This window comes from Anomaloglossus baeobatrachus, chromosome 1 (genome assembly GCF_048569485.1).
Source record: "Anomaloglossus baeobatrachus isolate aAnoBae1 chromosome 1, aAnoBae1.hap1, whole genome shotgun sequence".
NCBI lineage: Eukaryota > Metazoa > Chordata > Amphibia > Anura > Aromobatidae > Anomaloglossus > Anomaloglossus baeobatrachus.
The window spans coordinates 351,057,292-351,075,697 of NC_134353.1; the positions used below are offsets into that span (position 1 = coordinate 351,057,292).

The following is an 18,406-nucleotide window of genomic DNA, read 5'->3' on the forward strand; positions in this document are numbered from 1 at the left end:
TTTATACAGTCGTGTGACCCTAGCCTAACAGATATGGCACGAAAATATCAACCCCTTTAATTAGGCATAATTGAAAGGTATGAGCCCGTTGAACACATTAATGTTCAAAAGGGAGCAATGTTTATACCAACTTTGTGGGGGGGGGGGTTAGCATTTGTGTATCATAGTATTATAAATGAGTATGTTCTTACAGAGTTTTTATACATGGATTTTTGAGAGTGTTTTTTTGTGCAGATTTATTTCAGCTTCAGTTGGTTCAAGAGTCAAATTATAAGTGTTTTAATAGCAGAATTGACTATAAAATTGACACGTTGCTTCTTGTTCCTTGCGGAAAAACATGGAAAAAAAAACTGTGTTGTATATAGAAGTTTAATAGATAGCATTTTCATAGAGTATTTGAACTGTTTTGGAGGAGAATCTGCTCCAAAATCTACTTCAAGTTCTATGCTTAAAATAACATCAGTGTGTATTTACACTGAAATTGTCTCTCCAGGAAAGAAGACAAACTCTAGCATCACCTATTGGAAGTAGCAATCCTAAGGCTATGTGCGCACGTTGCGTACTGGCTGTGCAGACATTTCTGCAGCGATTTGAACATCACATGTGCGCTTCAAATCGCTTCAGAAACAAAAGCCGATTTCATGTGCTCTGCATGTAGCCCCTCCCAGCCCCTGCCATAGATAGAGCGGGGGCTGCAGGCAGAGCGCACGAAAGAAGTGACATGTCACTTCTTAGAACGTGCGCTTCGGGCAGCAGCCAAAGCACTGCGCTCTAATACGCCACGTGCGCACGTCTCCTGCACAATCTCCAGAAATTGTGCAGGGGACGCAGGACGCAAGCAGTTACGCTGCGGTGCAGATCGCAGCGTAACTGCATGCAATTACGCAACGTGCGCACATAGCCTAAAAGTCAAAATTGGCATTTTCATATGACTTAGGATATATGCCAGATCAGAGGAATTTTTTGCTACTTTTTTGAAGTGGAAACTAAGCAGAAACTCCAAGTTTATGGGGAGTTTTGATCTTTTGAGGAGGATTGTTGAGAGCCTTTGTTCAGTTTGCACATCAAAAACTTAGCAAAAAGAACTAATGTGAGCACACCCTCAATCCTCATTAAGGGCTCATGCGCACGTTGCGTAATAGCATGCATTTACGCTGCGTATTGTACTACAGCGTAAATGCATGCGTCCTGTATCCCCTGCACAATCTATGTAGATTGTGCACGAGACGTGCGCACGTTGCTTTTATGAACGCAGCGATTTGGGAGCTAAAATTTTGACCCAAATCCGTGCGTTCATAAAAGCAGCATATCAATTATTTGTGCTTTCTGGATGCAGCTCCCACTCTGTCTATGGTGGGGGCAGCAGCCAGAGCACATGAAATCTGCTTTTTTTTAACAAAAATACTGCATCCATTATACAGTGTTTCTGCAGCGATTTGAAGCGCACATGTGCTGTCAAATCACTGCAGAATATTCTGCAGTTACGTGCGCATGAGCCCTTAGACGTCAACATGGTTTGTATACAGAGTGTTGGTCTCCCGACCTGAAAATGACAGCTTCATATGAATATATGAGGCCTTTCAAGTTTAGGTGAGGCAACCCATGGCCACTCCAGGCATCAAGGTCCATATATGAACCCTGTTACATGGACATCTGAATGAGGCTTAAAAATACGTTTACACAGTGTTCTTTTAAATGAATTTTTTGGTGCAAATCCACATAAAAGTAAACAATAGTTTGGAATGTATTTGAACATCTTTGATTGATAAGTTGTCAAATTTAGAGTGTTTTTGTATTTCAGGCATAAACCCCTAAAACATTGACAAATTACTTCTTTTTCATACTTATGTTTTCCCAATGGATTGGATGGAAGCTTGTTAAAATAATATTTTAAATGTCTTTGAGCAGAATCCTCTTTGAAATACAAATAAATACAAAAATAAAATACAAAAAACAAAACCTTATTATCAAAACCTTAGTATCAAAAACCTTAGTAGACCTTAGTGTCAAAAAGAACTGAAACAAATTATGTTACTCTACAACTTAGAATGTCAGTTTATAAAAAAAATAGGTAAAGTGGCAGCGTTAATTATACATTTACATAGTTCCTCTAGGACTATATGTCCAACCTCAGACAAGGAAGTCTGTAGGACCGCTCACTGGACTCCTCAGAATAAAGAGAAATTTAAATGAATAATTTACCAAGTATATGGAACCTTCTACCACAAATATCTATATCAATTTTCTCAGCTCCTCCTGTCCTATAAAATGTTAAATGCAAGTATTACATTTTCAAAATGATAGGTTCCCTTCAATTTTTTTTTTCCTGTGGAGTGCTTCCATATCTGGAAGAAACCTTTAGGCTATGACCGCACTTTGCATCGTCCTACTTGCATTTATAAACGCACATTTTGGCCTTAATTGATTTAGCCAAAGTTGCCTTTTCCAGAAATTTAGCGCTAAAAAAGCATGCGTATTTACCGCATTTTGGATGCGTTTTCAGCGCTTTTTACCTGCTTTTTCACCTGCGTTTTGACAGATGCGTTTTGAACATCAAGACACTGCTAAATAAAGATTAAATAGTCAAACAGAATTAAAAAAGAGAAAAAAAAGAAAACAATTTTTGGATTAATGAAGAAAATAGTTATATTTCCTGAAAATATAGCGGTTTTATAATATTTACTGCTAAAATAGCAATAAAATCATAATTTTCTTTAATTGTCGGACTATGTGTGTGTAAAGGGACATATTATTCCATTATTTTAATGTCAGAAAAGCATGCGTTTTTTAAGTAAAAAACGCAGTGTTTCTGCACCTAAAAAGCAGGTAAAACGCTGGAATTTTGATGTTTGTTGCTTTTTGACACTTCTCATTGACTTCAATGTTATCAAAACGCTGCAGAAATGGCAAAAACAATTGACATGCTGCTTCTTTGAACGCATGGTTTTTGCCACAATTTATGCAAATTAAACGCAGCGTTTTAAAACGCAAAGTGCGGTCAGGAAATCCCCATTTTCCATAGACTATCATGGAAAATCAAAACGAATGCCTTTTGGCATGAAAACGCTGCTGCTCAAAACGCTGCTGAAACGCAGGTGAAAACGCAAAGTGCGGTCATACCCTTAGGCTACGTTCTCCATGATGAGCTTTTGGTGAATTTTTGATGTTGCAGAATTTCTGCACCTATTATGGAAATTAGGTTACTTGCTGTTTTTACACGTATTTTTATTACGTGTTTGAAGCTGACTTTTTTTTGTCTCTTTTGGTGTGTCAGTCATGTTTTAGATAAAGCTGCTATGTTTTTGATATTTCCTAGTATTTGGCTTTGACAAAATTTTATTGATATACTTAGGTGCGTACTACATGCATTTTGTATGTGTTTCCACAGCTAATGCAAGTCTATATGAAAAACTACTGCATAAAACTCAGCATACCTGCAATTGACGTTGCGGATTTGAAGCACACAACAGATCAGCTTACTCTGAGTAAAAAAGAAGCCCAGTGGGCATGAAATTTCTATAAACCCCATCCATTTTATGGAACTGGAAGATGCTGCATTTTTGATGCAGCGAACATATGCAGCATCAAAAACTCATCGTGGGAACAGAGCCTTAACTTGGTTTATTGTTAGCTTCCTGGTATATAAATATAATAGTAAAACTAATAAAAAGTAAGTAGTACTTTGAGATAGTTTTTGTAAAGGTTGCTATTATTGCCTGTAACTTAGTATCAGTACTTAGTATCTGTTATTCCCACGTAGGAGACATTGATATAGCCCTTTTCAGACTAGTGTCAAGAATTTTGCTCACTACAAAGCCGGGACAGTTATCACCTATTTCTATTCTAAATGAACCCCAATAAATCTTGACAATTAGCACTGTCTTACAATATGATGAAATCTGGTAGATTTCTATTGGTGTTTCCGTATTTTTGACAGTAAGCATAGCGCTACACACTACATGATTATTGTCACCCTAGCAGAATGAAAAATTCTGCCAATGTGATTTGTGTCTAATTAGAATAATAAAACACTTTTTTAGCATTTTCATTGTTTTATAAAAGACTTATTTGATCACATATAAGAACAAATATTTGCATTGTAGTTAGGCTTTGCTGCAAACTAATATTTTTTTTACTTAATTAAAGGATAAAAAAAATCTAAACATGGTCCTATAGCGGGTAAACACAATAATGCTTTATGAAAAGATAGAAGCCATCAGAAATGGCTCTCTTGAATCTTTCTGTGCAATATGGGATACCTGGATACAATCTCAACACTCCAATACTCTCGAGAACACTATATCTCTCTCTATATAAAGTCTAAAACCTATACGAGTTTATTTGGGCAGTAGTCCTTTTGGTTAGTCAGATGTATTGATTACTCTTAATCCTTGGTCTGTGGTAGGAATCTTCCTCCCCCCACTCCCTGTTGACCCCTGTTCTTTTAACATTCTTGTTATGAGTCACTTGGATAATTGAGAAATTAAGTTTAATATCAATATTTGAGAACTAATTGATACCTGTATTAATTATGTCCTTCTGCGAGAGGCAAGGTGATTCACGAGCAATGTAATTGTATCAAGAAATGTATTACTATGTTTTATTGATTTGAATGTTATAACTTCGATTGACTCAATTAAAGACTGTTGAAACAAAAAAAATCTGAAAAAAAATATCTGGTTTTACATTATTAATAAATTGACACCAATGCTATAAATGGATGTAATTTTGTACAATCATGTATTGTTCACTATACACTACGGCTATACTCTCTCCCTGTGTGTTCTTGTCTGAGCACAGATTATTCTCCTAAGGCATAACTCACCGTGTGGCCCTGTATCCATGCAGTAAATGTAATTTTGTTAAATGCACCTGTTAAGTAGGGGTCCTAAATTCCCAGCATTGTTTCACTGACATAAACACAAGTCTCCATGTTTCAGTGGCTTGTCAAACATTTCAATCCAGCTTAAAATCAAAATAACGCTGCCCCCAGTCAGACTCGACCATAAAAGTTTTACTTTACTAGATAAATGAGGCTGTAGCTTGCCGTATCAGAGAACGTAACGTACAACTCAATCAAAGGATCAGTTATATATGCAGTATGTATGTAAATGCTAGTGGATGAGCTCAGACCTCATATATCTTCTCATTTACTGGGAACTGTCCCACATTCACCATGTTTTGTATCCGCAATGAGGTCAATTTCACAGTAAGCCACTAGTGATGAGCGAGCGTGCTCGGCAGTGCACGATCCTCGATTAAGTATTAGGGTACTCGAGATGGTCGGTTCTTGATCAAGTATCAAGGTGTTCAAGATGCTCAGTACTCCAGGTATAAGGATGATTGAGACACTCGGTTCTCTATCGAGTTTCACGGTTCTTGAGACACTCAGTAGTCGATTGAGTATCAGTGTGCTCAAGATGCTAGGTATTCAATCGAGGTTCAGGGTGCTCGAGACACTCAGCATTCCATCAAGTATCATGGTGCTTGGGAAGCTCGGTTCTCGATCAAGTATTGGGGGCTTGAGATGCTCAATACTCCATCAAGTATCAGGGTGCTTGAAATGCTCAGTATGCAGTCGAATATCAGGGTGCTCAAGAAGCTCGATTGCACGGCCAGCATACTCTCTCTCATTTTTGTGGAAGCTCCTAAACAGGAGAGAGAGAGAGAGGGAGAGAGAGATCTCATCCCTGGTCCTCCTGTTCACGGCATCTGGAAAAATGCTTGCATCCCCCATTATGCTCATTACTCGAGTTGAGCCCATCTGCTCGATTTGAGTACTGATCACCTGATCAGATTAGTGCTCGCTCATCACTAAAGGCCACCTAATCTGCCAGCATGTTTGTGGATGAACTTGTAGTGTCCAAATATAAGCCAGGGATATTGGAGGGAAAACATTCAAACTCCATCTTGTTACTTAGTTAAAATTGAAATCTTCTAGGCAGCATAGTATTAGTATTCATGAAACCACAAAGCCACTCATTAAACGAGCTATAAACTGACATAGTTGTTTCAAATTGCTCCTATAATGCTGGAGTCATACTGGTTTAGCTTCTTATATCACCTGCATGGTCCTTTGACGAATCGTATTAATTTTTATGGGATGTAAACTGATGCCAGAAAACTGAAGTTTGACTTATTTTTTTTTATTATTTAAAATGATCTTTAGAAAAATCTCCTTAAAATTTATATGGGAAAGAACCCAAAATACTAATGTGGTCAAACTACAGTGTATACTTTCACATATCAGTCTGTTTAGATCAGTTATAAAAAAACAAGAAAATAATCCAAAAGAAAAATTTTCCAGTGTGTACTTTAATGGCAAATTACTATCATATGCCTTGTATATAGTATCTTCTGTTTGTCTTTGTATAATATAAGTCACAATCTGGGGACATATACTACTTTGTAAACTTTTAATGAACTTTCATTTTTTTTCTAACTTTTTACTTTTAACTCTACAGTTAGAGTTGATCACTGCAAACCGATGCAGTTTGGCCGAAGTTTATCCCATAGAAGTGAATTGAAGGTGACGAATAATCGGTCATGATAGAAAAAAATTGCAAAAAACACACTACTTTCCCTACGAAAAGTTCCCAATTCAGTTTACAACGCAGGACGTATAACGTCATATGTATCGGTATGGAGATTTGTATATTATGCTGATGGAAATATATGAATCACGCTATATATATATATATATATATATATGAAATATTAAAAAATAATATAAACAACTTATAGTTAAAAATACTGTTGCAGCTTTCTAGTAACTTATTGAAGTTTCCTCATTGTCTTAAGCAAGTGAAGATTATTCGCATCCTCTTTAGTTGAAATATAGAGTTTTGTAGTATTAATTTGTGTATTTTTCAGTGTACTTTTGCAATACGAATACTCTAGAACCATACTAAAGACTATAAACTAGTGGATTTCGAATTTCTACACAATTAAACCATTTTATTATTTAATTTATTCATATATAAAAAATATACATCCATGAAAAATAAGATAAATGTAACCATTAAACAACAATATATGGTTAATAAATTAGATTCCCCACCTACCTCACAAAATGTAGAATTATACTTTACAGCATTTGCGTTTGCTTCACAGATTTGAATACTTCTAAATACTTTCTACCTGTAAGTTCTTCAGTAAAACTCATTTTAGATTGTCCTGACAAGTGGATAAGTCCTTTTTATTTGGACTGAATAAAACATAAGTTTCAAAGGCTTATAATCCATTCCGAAAGCCTCGCATTTCCGTCTCACAAGGCGGAATCCATCATGCTGAGCTACTTACTGAAGTGTGGAAAGATTATATGAATCTGATAAAGTCTCTAGTGTTCATGTAAAATAATAATTGATATGCAGTATAGTTAGCTTACTGGTCTAGGATCCGGAGTAAACATCAAGAGGTATTGCAAATAGGGAGTTTACACTCCATAGATCCCAATTTACGCTTAATCAGATAAATGAGAAAGAAGGGAACAGTAAGAAGAAATGAAGAAATATAGGAGAGAGAGAATATACTATACATAAGAATTGTGATAGCTCAGGTCAGTCTCTTAAGGACCTCACAAGTGCAATGAAGGAAATAATGTGCATTGTCTGCTGTGTTAGATGATTATGTTTGTAAGGAAACCAGGCTTTAATAATTAATAAGAGGCTTTTAAACTTTATGCCTGCTATAGACTATACAGCAAGATCTTATGGAATGCTTCAAGATTTCTCTGAATATTTCTCTTAATAACTTTTATGACTTTTTTATTTTACAAAAATAATAATAATAATAATAATAATATTTTAAAAATATATGCATAATAAGAAATTAATAGTATAAAATCTGCTCATATACTGATAAATTACCCATATACTGCTAACATTGTGATTATAAAATTACATATTTTCACTGTTACCAAATAAGATACTTAACCTAATACATCCCCTTGTGTTGAATTATATGTATTAAGTTATTAGCTCGGTCCATTAAATGAAGTACAAAATAATATGCTTATATACAGCTAAAAAAATAAATAAATAACCATATACTAATACCATTGTGATTATAAAATTCCAAATTACATATTGTTAACATTACCAAAAAAGATATTTAGCCCAATACATCCTCTTGTGTTGAACTATATAAGTAAATCATTAGCTTGGTGCTTTAAATGAAGTAGGAGGATGTTTGAGTAGCAAACAAAGTTAAATAAAGAAAAAAAAATAATAATAATAAAAAAATATATATAAAGTAGACCATTAGCTTGGCTCTGATAACTGAAGTAGGAGTATATTTGGATAGTAAAAAAAAAACTTAAAGAAAAAAACAAAAAAAATGAAATAAATGTGTGTGTGTGTGTGTGTGTGTGTGTATGTACATATATATATATGTATATGTATATGTATATTACATGTAGTATATGTAATAAGTTATTAGCTTGGCTCCAGTAAATGAAGTAGGAGTAGGAATATGCTTGGGAGTAAAAATTGTAAATAAAGGAAATATATATATATATATATATATATATATATATATATATATATATATATATATATATGTATATATATATATATATATATATCTAAACATACATATATATATATATATATATATATATATATATATATATATATATATATATGTATATATATACACACACACACATATATATACGCAGATCAGCCTGATGTGCAGACATTGGACATTGCCATACACATTGCTACATATTTATAACTGTAATGAATATAGTAGAATTATATGCAATAAGTAATTAGGTTGGATAAATTACATGAAGTAGGGGTGTGTTTGGGAGTAGAAAAAAGTAAAATTATATATATATATATATATATATATACACATATATATACACACAAAAATTAACCAGATTTGCAGACATTGCCACACACATTGCTATATATATATATATATATATATATATATATATATATATATATATATATATATATATATATATATATATATATATATATATATATATATATACATATATATACAGAGAGAGAGAGAGAGTTGTAATGTATCCAGTACATGAAGTGTCATGGATGAAGGCAAGAATGATTCCCTTGATGCAAGGTGCCAGTGCAGTGGAGTTACCCAGAACAGCATGGTATAGCTGTAGCTTTCCTCTGCCAGCAGATACATTTAGTTTCTATATGACATATAACAGACATAAGGAACTTACTTAGATGATTAGCCTCATGTGAGCCATTGACTTTGCCATCCGGGTGAATCTGGAGATGGAAGCCAATGCCCACCCTGCAGTACAGACTGCCAGTCCTGCGCCCGGCTGTGCTCCACTGGGACCCGCTGGTCTCTGCCCCTAGAGATGGTAGGGCAGCAGAGGAAGCAATGGCACTTGTGATATGGTTACTGGAGCCCTTCAGGAGCTGCCCCTTGGCTTTTTTCTGCTTGGGGGCTGCTAACACTTCTGTCCAGAGGTGGGATGTGGAGAGGAGAAATAATGTGACAGAGCACAGTGAAGGTAATCTCATTCTTTCAATAGGGAATAGCCCAAGTACATCTTGCTGCCCCAGTGGCTCCTGCAGCAGCTGCCAGGGTGGTAGTCAGTGGCTGTAGCCTGGAGTTGGAGTGTGGAGATGGTAGGTATGGCTGGCTGCTAACCTGAGCACTGGCACTGCTAGAGATATTTATAACACTGGTGATCTCACTGCAAGGATGCCTGCAGCTCACAGCAGATCAGGAAGGCAATGCTGCTGTCATGTTCTCCTGGTAGTGGTCTCCTAAGAAGTAAGAAGTCTCCTTCAAGTTGGATCTGTTAGCAGAACTGTGGTGGGTACAGTGCCACCCCTGGGGGATTGAAGAAACTCCATAGATCACATGGAGGGGGATCCCAGCTGGACACAGATGTCTTCCATCTCACCAGAAAGAAAATGTGGTCGAATTCAAAATCCACAACAGGAGTGGTGGTTTCCTGTAGATCCCCAGGGGAGGGCGCTGTTCACCATTAGTATACCTGACGATCAATAGGCCAAGCTGATACAGTGACATCCTATTAAGTGCTGTCTACTGATTGTGATGTTCTTATTAATTACTTGTTTTAGTCAGACATCTGTCAGTCATTGTTTAGCTTCTTCTAACAATATGCATGCATATAGAATGATATATTGTATATGAAGTCAAAGCACTGTGTTATGCAAGAGGTTCTGCAGCAGCTGAAATCAGAAGTACTTGTGCAATGCATTGTCTGTACCTGTATATCACCACTGTGCCATCATTTCTCGCTCATTCATCTGTGTAGCTCCATCCCAGGTCTGATCCTCTCTGTAATGTGCAGAACGAATGAGGTGCAGCCTCTCAGAGCAGATTGTGAGCCATGTGAAGGACCACGATGAATGATTGATGACAAATCACACTGGACTCATCCTTAAGAAACCTGAGAGGAAAGAATCCTCTTCTCTCCGAAAAATCAATCTGTCATTTAAGCAGTGAAAGCAGAATTTTTCAAATACTTAAGTAAATATGTTTCCTGCAGCCTTAATAACCAGTATATGAAAAGCTATCATGTTATCTCAGCATTATTAGGTTATAACCTGTGTGTATTATGTACACTGACATATTATGTATCATAAAAAAGTAACAGAATATTAGCCGTGAGATGTGTTTCTTACAATTGACCTTGGGGAAATTTCAAGCTTATATTCATTCTCATATTACATATCAATAAAGGCAGACTGCAATAACACAGCCCTGCATGTTATTATGGTATTACTTCTAAGGGACGTGTTATTTATGCTGCTCCTGACATATGCTCCAAAGGTTGGCAAAGGTTTTATACTCTAGGTATTGTCTTATTAAATAAAAGCAGAATAAGATATCAAAAAGTGCATGGATATTTTAGGACAGACTTTAAAACCAGATTTAAAAGATGGTTAAGGCTGTGTGCACATGTTGCGTTTTTTTCATGCGTTTACGCTGCGTTTTGCACTGCAGCATAAACACATGTGTCCTGCGTCCCCAGCACAATCTATGAAGATTGTGCAAATTCCATTCGCACATTGCGTTTTAGAACTCAGCGTTTCGGCTGCTGAAATATTTTGCCAAAACGCTGCGTTCTAAAAAGCAACATGTCACTTCTCTTGTGTGTTTTGGATTCATTTTCCACCCATTGACATCGATGTCTCTCTCTCTCTGTCGGTTTGTCGGTCTCTCCCTCTCTCTTTCACACTCACCGATCACCAGCGTGGCTCTGACAGATGTCACACTGGTCTGGCGGCTTCTCCTGATTTTGAAAATGCCGGGCGCTCATTATTCCATCTCGTATTCCCTGCTTCCCCCGCCCACCGGCGCCTATGATTGGTTGCATTCAGACGAGCTCCCACTCTGAGTGATAGCTGTCTCACTGCATCCAATCATAGCCGCTGGTGGGCGTGTCTATATCGTGCAGTAAAATAAATAAATAAATAATTTAAAAAAAAATGACGTGTGGTTCACCCCAATTTTGATACTATCCAGGGTAAAGCCACACGGCTGAAGGCTGGTATTCTCAGGATGGGCAGCTCCACGTTATGGGGAGCTCCCCAGAATTAAAATATCAGCCAGCTGCCACCTGGAATTGCCGCATCCATTAGATGTGACAGTCCCGGGACTCTACCCGGCTCATCCCGAATTTCCCTGGTGCGGTGGCAATTGGGGTAATAAGGAGTTAATAGCAGCCCATAGCTGCCACTAAGTCCTAGGTTAATCATGGCAGGTGTCTACAAGATACCCCCCATGATTAACCTGTAAGTTAAAGAAAATAAACACATACACTAGAAAAAATCCTTTATTTGGAATAACAGACAAAAAAAATCACCCTCTTTCACCACTTTATTAAAATCCCCAAATACCCCTCCAGATCTGACGTAATCCACATGAGGTCCCACGACGCATCCAGCTATGCTACATCGACAGCTGACAGGATCGGCTGTAGAGCACGACCACTCTCTGTCAGCTCCACACAGCAACTGAAGTCAGTCGCGCTGTCAGCAATGACGTCACTTAGGTTACCCGTGGCCAGGTGGAGGACTACAGCTGTGGCCGCGGGTAACCTGAGTGATGGCACCGCTGATCGCACGCCTCACTTCAGTCAGGTGACCCGTGGGCGGCCATAGCTGGAGTCCTACAACTGTGACAGCAAGTCGCCCGAGTGACTGAAGTGAGACCCGCGATCAGCGGTGCCCTCACTCAGGTGATTTGCGGTGATCAGGCGGAGGACTCCAGCTGGCCGCGAGTAAGCTAAGTGACGGCACAGCAGATCGCATGCTTCACTTCAGTCACTCCTTCCCCGGTGACTGCAAATCAGGCCGCAGCAGACAGACAGAGCCGCGCAATGACTATGAAGTCGGGTGAAGTTCATCCGAGTTCATTCTGATCGCATGGCTCTGTCTAGCAACCAGCTAGACAGACAGTGCATTCCCACTCGGCTCTATGGGAATGTAGAAGAGTTGAGTGGGAATGCACTATCAAAAATGCATCCATTCTGCATTCAAAATGCATCCAAAACGCAGCATTTTGAAACGCACATACAGTGACAAAACGCTGCGGAATGTTTGCCACGGCTGAATGCAACGTGCACACATACCCTAAGACTACCTGGCCAAGGACTGGAAAGACCATGACATGCAGCAATCCCAAATGATAAAAATTCCAAATATATGATTAAGGATCTGTTGGATCCGAAACGCGCATCTGTTTCCCTTTTAATGGAGTCCTAACCATGGAATTTTAAAATGTGATATAAAGTTTTGGAATTTTTTATCGTTTGGGATTGCTGGATTTTTCATGGGCTTTTTTGGATTGCTTCTTCTGGTGACCAGCTGAACTCTGATCCGTGCATCCCCTTCTCTATACCAGGAATTGCAGATGGTTGTGGAGTGGCTGATAAGTATTTTTTATTTATTTATTTATTTTTTGTTTTTGTTTTTCATGAAATACAGCACTCACACTGAAGCCATGCACTGCTGCTGGCTTTTGACGCTGCATGCACCTGTGACGCCCTGGACTAGCCAGGTAGTCACAGATAGCGCCATGCACAACACCTGTCCCCCAATAAGGTGTCATCAGCCAAACTTTAAACCCTAGTTACCCCCCTCAGGACTTGAGGGGCACACCAGGGGCGAAGCCAGGTGGTTGGCCATGCCCACCGAGGAGTTCAGAGAGCCGGAGGCGGGAAAACAAGTAGTAGTAGTAGTTGGAGAGTTGAGTAGAGAGGAGTGGAGAGAAGGATTCTTACGGGTACCGGGGTCGGAGCCCTGGTACGTTGTCTAGGAGGCAAACGGTGGCCTTAGCCTGCAGGAGCCGGGAAGACGGCTCTGTGGAACCGTGGTGGACCGGGACAGGGTAGTGGCCCGCCGGTACCGACCCGGGGAACTGGCTCAGAAACCAGAGCACAAAGGGGGGTATTCCCACCCTGAAATGAGGTCCAGAACCCACTGGACTGAGTTAATTAACTGATTGCGATCTGGACTATAGATCCTTTCCCACCCAAGTCCCGACTGAAGACAACAGCCCACCAAGGGGGATAGAAAGCCACCGCACAGGCAGAGAAATCCCACGGGCCAGCGTCTGCGGGCAAAAGGGCTCTCCCAACATCTACCAAGCCGGGTAGCGGACTCCTGAAGCTGAAGCGCAGACAGCCCAAGTACACAACACGGTGCAGGAGAAAGGCCAAGAACACGGAACCGGGTGGGGGACCAGACGCAGCCAGTTGCGGGCACCGACCACCATCAACTTGGTTTACCAGAGACTTGTGTGTGTTAATAACTGTGAATACAACAGTGCCATCTGGCCGCGCACCGCCCTGCACCACCCAGGTATCCCCAACGGGTCCTGAGGCCATCATCCCTACCCACGGAGGGGTTAACATCTTGCTGCACTACCATCTCCCCCGGGTGCCCAGTAATCGCAGTGGTGGTGTCCAACTTCATCACAACCCGTGGGTGGCGTCACGAACTTAAACACGGTTCCGGCCGTGCACCTACCTACCCCCCTCCAAAAGCACCAGCACCCCTTTCAGAGCAAAGTGACCCCGAGTCCGGAGGCGCTCGAGCCACCCACCAATGAGCCCGTATCCGAGCGGCTCGGCTGCGGCCGAGCACGGGGTGGTACACACCCATTGTATTTTTGATACATTTTTTGATGCTTTATTTGGTGCAGTTTTGTCACAATCTGCATGCTTGTCCTTAGGAATGAGAATCCTAAAGTTTTTTGCACATTGCTTTTTTTCCCTTCTTTCAGCAATTTTGCCAGCATTTTTCCAGCCCAAATGCATGAAAAACACATGGAAAAAAACACATAAAAACACACTGGAAAAGCGGCAAAAATGCACCTCAAGAACTCATTTCATGCCAGGAGATGCATATTTGGTGCAGAAATTTCTGCAACCAAATAATCAGAGTGTGCGCACATGGTTACTGTTTCCCTGCACTATAAATTAGGGTTCATGCAGACATCTTTGTTTTGCACCAACTTGCTGCAGTTACCCTGACTGGAACATGACAGCTTCATACATTTCTATCAGGCTGTGACGCTAGGGTCGGGAAAGGCGCAGAAAGTCCGAGATTTGTATAGATGTCTGCATGAGCCATTATTTTTGCAGGGAAAAACTGTTCACCTGCAAAAGAGAGGAGACATTATGACCACCCCCATGGTTTTGCAGGTGAAACATGTTTGCATCAAAATTCAAAGGGTTTTCAAAAATTGGGAAAATGGACCCCAAATACTCTAAAATACCTAAAACAACAAATAGAGCAGATACTCACTGCCTCTTGGTTCAGTCTGTGTCTGTGCTATTTGTCTGTGTAGGGAGGGCTCATGGCCAAGCCACCCCCCTGCAGAAGTAGCCGGCACATAGAAGGTTCTATTGAATGTAATAAAATGTATTGTGTATTTTGTAAATGGCCACCAGGTGGCCGCGTGGAATAGTGACGGCTGCCCTGGCACCTGGTTAGGCAGAACAAGAGTTAAGAGAGAGGAGGAGGATACGGTATAAATAGAACAGAATATAGAGGATAAGAAGGGTAGGCGAGTCCTCAGGATGAGATAGAAAGAAGAGGCCATACTATTGTACTGATTAACGATCCTAAGGGTCAGTCCTTTGATCCCAGACATGCTGGGTCCTACTCTTGAGAGGACTGTGCAACTGTGTCCCCAGAAATGGGGTTTAGTCCAATCTGTCGGGGTGGCATCCATTCTTGGATAAGAAAACCCAAAGAAATCCTCTACGAGACCGAAGGTCAATGGGCCCTCAACAGGAAAGGGTAGGTCCTGGCTAAAAGCATGAATAGAGGAGTGCTGTCGTACATAGCCCTTCCAAAGTGCAAGCTAATCCCCGTGGGTGGGACAGATAGGCTTAAGAACTATTTGAATTGGTTCGTGCAGCATGACGTCAGATGGAAGAATAAGCGGTCTAGTGGTGTTCAATAGAGCCCAGATGCAAGGAGAGCAGTTGGCCAATAAATTTTATGTGGAAGTGGAGTCTGGAGGGAACCCATTGGGACCAGAAGTGGTGCCCTTGTTATGCGAATGGAAAATGTCCCTGTATTGAAGTTCAGTAAAGATCGGTTGTTAGAAGGAACTACACCAGTGTCCGCCTTATTGAGAACGAAAGGACTTTCCTGCAGTGAAGCGGCATGCAGTTTCTGAGTGGCTGCGCTGCGGCCTGGCAACCCCTGCACACACGACTACCACTGCCTGCCCCCTGCCCCCCACAACTGTGTTATGAATATAATGTGTTTTAGGTACCAAACATACCGTAATGTGTGTGATGAAAATGACCACTGCTGCTAGTGAAGTGTGCTTTCCCAATGGAGCAGAGTCGGGACCGTGTAACAGCTGACATCACCCAGTGGTCATACAAGAGCAGATGAGGATTAGATGTTAGATAAAATAAGGGAGGAGTCTCAGATGGCCAGTGGGTTGGTTAGAGAGACGGACCTGTGAGAGGCAGTTCTGCAGAAAGGTTCAAGGAGTAAAGAGATGTCACGGTGCCAGGAGCCAGTAAGAGAACTCTGAGGTAAACTCTTAAAGGTTCGGAGCCTACGGTTCACCCCAGTGGGCTCAGTGAAGTCATACAACTAGACAGCCATCAAGGCCCATAACTGGATAGCGGTTGAAAGAAGAGTGGGGTATTGGAGACCTAGGTGCCCGGCAATTTGCGAACTAGTTCCAAGATAACGGGGATAGGTGGAGTCTGAGTACCCCAAAGAAACAGTAACTGCAGAACCATCAGGTATGTCATTGTGTGGAAAGAATATACTGTTCAAGTTTTGGTTTGCCAAGAGTACTCCAGTATGACGTGTTTCTCTACTGTGTCTTTGACAAGATCCGGCTGTGGGGTGATGAACACCGACCTGAAGAAAATAATGAATGCCCCCCCCCACAAAAGTTATACACACATTGACTCTCTCTGGCGAAGGAATTCGGAACCCCCACGACCCAGTGTCCGTACCATGCTACCCTAAATTCATGTTGACAGTTTGCATCGCGCTATAGTCAATCACTTATACTATATACCTCTGAACATCTGCTAAGCTTAATGGTTGGCTAACAGCAATGATGTGCACAGTCAACTTGACATCAGCATTGAAGCCAAAACAACAAACTCACAAGCAGCGTCAGGAAGCAAGCGGTAGACCTAAGGAAAGTGAGTTCCTGCTCTGTTTGATTTTTTAGATATTTTAGAGCATTTGGAGTTCACTTTCCTGAAAGTGAAAAACCCCTTTAAGTGATTGTGCAAGGGAACAGTGGAAAAACCACATAGACACAGTGGCTGTGTGTGAGAAAACTATTCAAAGAGCATTGTAATTGTAGTGTTTATTTCTCTCATAGAGTTGCAGCAATCTATTTTGCATTTTTAGAGTCATATAAACTCTAATGGCCAAAAGTGTTGGCACCCTTGAAATTGTTCCATAAAATGAAGTATTTCTCCCACAACATTATTGATGATACACCTGTTTTGCTATAAACATGTTTATTTCTTTTGGGTGTATTTTAACAAAACAAAAAAAAAACAACTGAGAAAAAGAGTCAAACTGAACATAGTTTCACACAAAACCCCAAAAATAGGCCAGACAAAATTGTAAACATCTTTCCAAAATTATGGGTAAATACTTTGATTCCAGCATGTGAGGCTTGTTTAAACTCACCAGTGCCAACTAACAGGTGTCAGCAATATGAAAAACACACCTGAAAAAGAGAGGTTGATTCAATCTTTGAATTGTGTGTCTGTGTGTGCCACACTAAGCATGAAGAATAGAAAGAGAAGAGAACTGTTGGAGGACCTGAGAGCCAATATTGTTGAAAAATATGAACATTCTCAAGGTTACAGTCCATCTCCGATGATGATGAAGTTCCTTCGTCCACGATGAGCAACATAATCTAGACGTTTACAACCCATGGCAATGTAGTTTATCTCCCTGAATGTGAACAGCAGAAAAAAATTGATGAAAGGTTGCAACACAGGCCTGTCATGCACGGTGCGGATCCACATTTATTAATCACTACTTGTTTGGAGTCTAAACACACTTCCAACAAGCAGCCTGATTGCTGTAAGTAGCGCTGTTCTGTAGGGCATCAATTGTTTTATTCATAACTGCTTCTGGCACTGTAGGAGTTAATGCCTCCTGGAGCAGTGGCTGATTTCTCAGTGAACTAGGTTTGCTAATCACCATTTCCACCTGATCTCCTCCTACTTAAGTCTGGGAATTTTGTGTACCATCACCGAACATAGTTTTTGCTTACAGTTGCAAAATCCCTGCGTCCGAGACATTCCTTTATTTGGTGACCAGCTATTTGTTGTTTGATCTGTTTGAGAGTTCCCTAGTGGGAATTACTCCTACCCCTTTTGGTTTATTCACTCCAGTGTCATTTTGTCCCTCCTCTGTGGTTATTTGCTGTGTGAGTGTGTATCAGTTTGATCCTCTTGTCTGTGTCTTTGGGAGGTTGTCACTTTGTGTCCTGCCCATGCCAGGGTTTGTGGTCCGGGGAGAGGTATTAGGCAAGGGCTGGACAGGAGACAGGGCCAGGGTCGTGACCAGGACCTCCCTACCATCAAGGGTACCTCCAGGGCCAGGATGAGCGAAGGGCCCACAGTTTTAGGGCCAGCTTAGCGCCCCCAAACAAGGACAGTCCAAAATGTGGATAAGAAGCCCCAATGAAGTTCCAAAGAAATGTAAACTTCTCATGGTGCATTAGTGCCAACATGAACTATTTGTCGGCATTTGAATGAAATGAAACACTATGGCAGGAAACCCAGGAGGACCCCACTTCTGACACAAAGACATAAAAAAGATAACTGCAGCTTACCAAAATATACATGAGTATGCCAAAATCCTTCTGGGAAAGCATCTTGTGGATAGATGAGACCAAAATCGAGCTTTTTGGT

The 18,406-nt window shown here is 40.4% G+C and overlaps 1 protein-coding gene across 1 annotated transcript in view; it reads right to left on the bottom strand.

Moving 5' to 3' along the window:
* FGF5 (fibroblast growth factor 5) overlaps positions 1 to 10,222 on the bottom strand; it is a 157,911-nt gene extending 147,689 nt beyond the window's left edge. The window contains exon 1 of the mRNA XM_075337784.1: positions 9,206 to 10,222. Within this exon, the coding sequence (XP_075193899.1) occupies positions 9,206 to 9,515 (310 nt within the window). The 5' untranslated portion in view covers positions 9,516 to 10,222. The remainder of the gene's footprint in view (positions 1 to 9,205) is intronic.
* Positions 10,223 to 18,406: the final 8,184 nt, after the last annotated feature.